We start from the raw sequence: 2,207 nt of genomic DNA on the forward strand, positions 1-2,207 counted from the left end.
GCTGAGCACAAAGTCTGTACATGGGTTCACAGTGCAGATACATTATAAGACACAGCCCATCCCCCACAGAGCTCATAAAAGAAAAATCAGAGAAAAGGAGGGAGGGAAAACAGAGGCATGGGGAGAGGAAGTGACTGTCCCAACATCACACAGCAGGTCACTGGCAGAGACGAGAACAAAAGCCAAGTCTCCTGACTGCCTCTGACCCACACAGACCAGATATAAAGTCACAGAGGGAAACGACACAACCTAGCAGTAACTGTGCAATGCTACTAGCCCATCTTCACTCAGAGATGGGAGTGCTGCTGGGATTGCTGACAACAATCAATTTGTAACCAAGTGGCAGGTCATCTATAAACAGAGTTTGGGGAGGAATTGTTACAGACAAGCTAGCACTTAGGATGCTCAGTGAGTGTGTCATATTTCCCTAGAAAGTGGGAATCAGGCTGTCTTGGAGTTCTAGTACTTTAGTTTCGTGCCCAAGTTTTTGATCTGTTGTTTGACAGAGTTGAGGGGTCATCTTTGCTCAATCTGCGGGTTTTTTGCAATATGTTCCAGTCTTTAATGCATTTGTTCAAGTGACATCTTGGGCCAGATCCCCAGATGGTGCAAACTGATGTAGCCCCATGGATTTTATGGGGGTTGTGCTAATTGACACTAGGGATAACACACCTGAGTAGTGGTCTGATTGTATGCAGTAGTTGTAGCCATGTTGGTCCCAGAATATTAAATAGACAAGGTTGCTGAGATAGTATGTGAGGCTCAAAAGCTTTTCTCTCTCACCCATGGGAACAGATCTAATAACAGCTATTACCTCACTCACCTTCTCTCTCCTGTGCTCTGATTGTCAGCAGTGAGGAGCACTCACTCGCTGCTCCTAGTCAATGGAAGGATGGGAGGAATGCTGTGCACATTTAACAGTAGATCATGGGACATTACTCAGAAGGGAATCAAGGCCATTCTCTCTGACACTCGAATCCTCACTATGGACCTTCTTCTTTCCCCCACAGCCATCACACAACAAGCTGAGGAAGAAAATGTCCAACCGAACCACCGTGACAGAGTTCCTTCTCCTCGGTTTCTCTGACATTCGGGAGCTGCAGATTTTGCACTTTGTGGTGTTTCTAATGATTTATCTGGCAGGCCTGCTGGGGAATCTCCTCATCATCACAGCCGTAGCTCTCAACCACTATCTTCACACCCCCATGTACTTCTTCCTGATGAATCTCTCCATCCTAGACCTTGGTTCCATCTCTGTCACCATCCCCAAATCCATGGTCAATTCCCTCATGAACACGAGGGTGATTTCTTATCCTGGATGTGTTGCCCAAATCTTTCTCTTCATGTTCCTTGGTTCAGCTGATTTCGGCATCCTGACTGTCATGGCGTATGACCGATATGTCGCCATCTGCCAAGCTCTGCACTATGAGAGAGTGATGAACAGGAGAGCTTGTGTCCAAATGGCAGCCAGTGTCTGGATCAGTGGTATTCTTTACTCTGCCCTGCACACTGGGAACACACTTGCAATATCCTTCTGTGGAGGAAATGTGGTGGATCAGTTCTTCTGCGACATCCCCCAGCTGCTCAAGCTTGCCTGCTCTGACTCAGACCTCAGGGAAACTGGGGTTATTGTCTTTAGTGCATGCTTAGCTTTAATCTGTTTTGTTTTAATAATTGTGTCATATGTTCAGATCTTCAAAACTGTGCTGAGAATCCCCTCTGAGCAGGGTCGGCAAAAAGCCTTCTCCACCTGCCTTCCTCACCTCACTGTTGTCTCTTTGTTTGTTTTCACTGGCATCATTGCCTACCTGAAACCCAACTCGGGGTCCATATCACGTCTGGATCTCATGGTGGATGTTTTCTATTCCTTGGTACCTCCAATGCTGAATCCGATCATCTACAGCATGAGGAACAAGGAGATCAAAGCTGCCCTGAGGAAACTGATTGGACCGAGGTTAATTACGACCAATAAACAGTCCATCTTTCTCTTTTGATTTTAATTTCCTTCTATGTTTCCTTATAAAAATAATCAAATGATGACATAATTGACTCCACGAGAACATGGTTTGCCATCTCTTTATTAAAAAAGGGGAATTTTCACTGGGAAAAATTAAAACACCACTCAAGTCAATGGACCCCTAATGTAAATGCATACCAATGTAAATAATATAATTCTCTATCTGTTTGCCTGTCTATCTATCTATCAC

At 45.0% G+C, this 2,207-nt stretch overlaps 1 protein-coding gene across 1 annotated transcript; it reads left to right on the forward strand.

Moving 5' to 3' along the window:
* The first annotated feature begins 1,037 nt into the window (after positions 1 to 1,037).
* On the forward strand, positions 1,038 to 1,994 carry LOC135975096 (olfactory receptor 14A16-like). The gene has a single exon (XM_065565140.1). It carries the CDS (start codon positions 1,038 to 1,040, stop codon positions 1,992 to 1,994), a length of 957 nt encoding a protein of 318 aa, XP_065421212.1.
* The last annotated feature ends 213 nt before the right edge of the window (positions 1,995 to 2,207 follow it).

This window comes from Chrysemys picta, chromosome 13, assembly GCF_011386835.1.
Source record: "Chrysemys picta bellii isolate R12L10 chromosome 13, ASM1138683v2, whole genome shotgun sequence".
In the NCBI taxonomy this organism is placed as follows: Eukaryota; Metazoa; Chordata; order Testudines; family Emydidae; genus Chrysemys; species Chrysemys picta.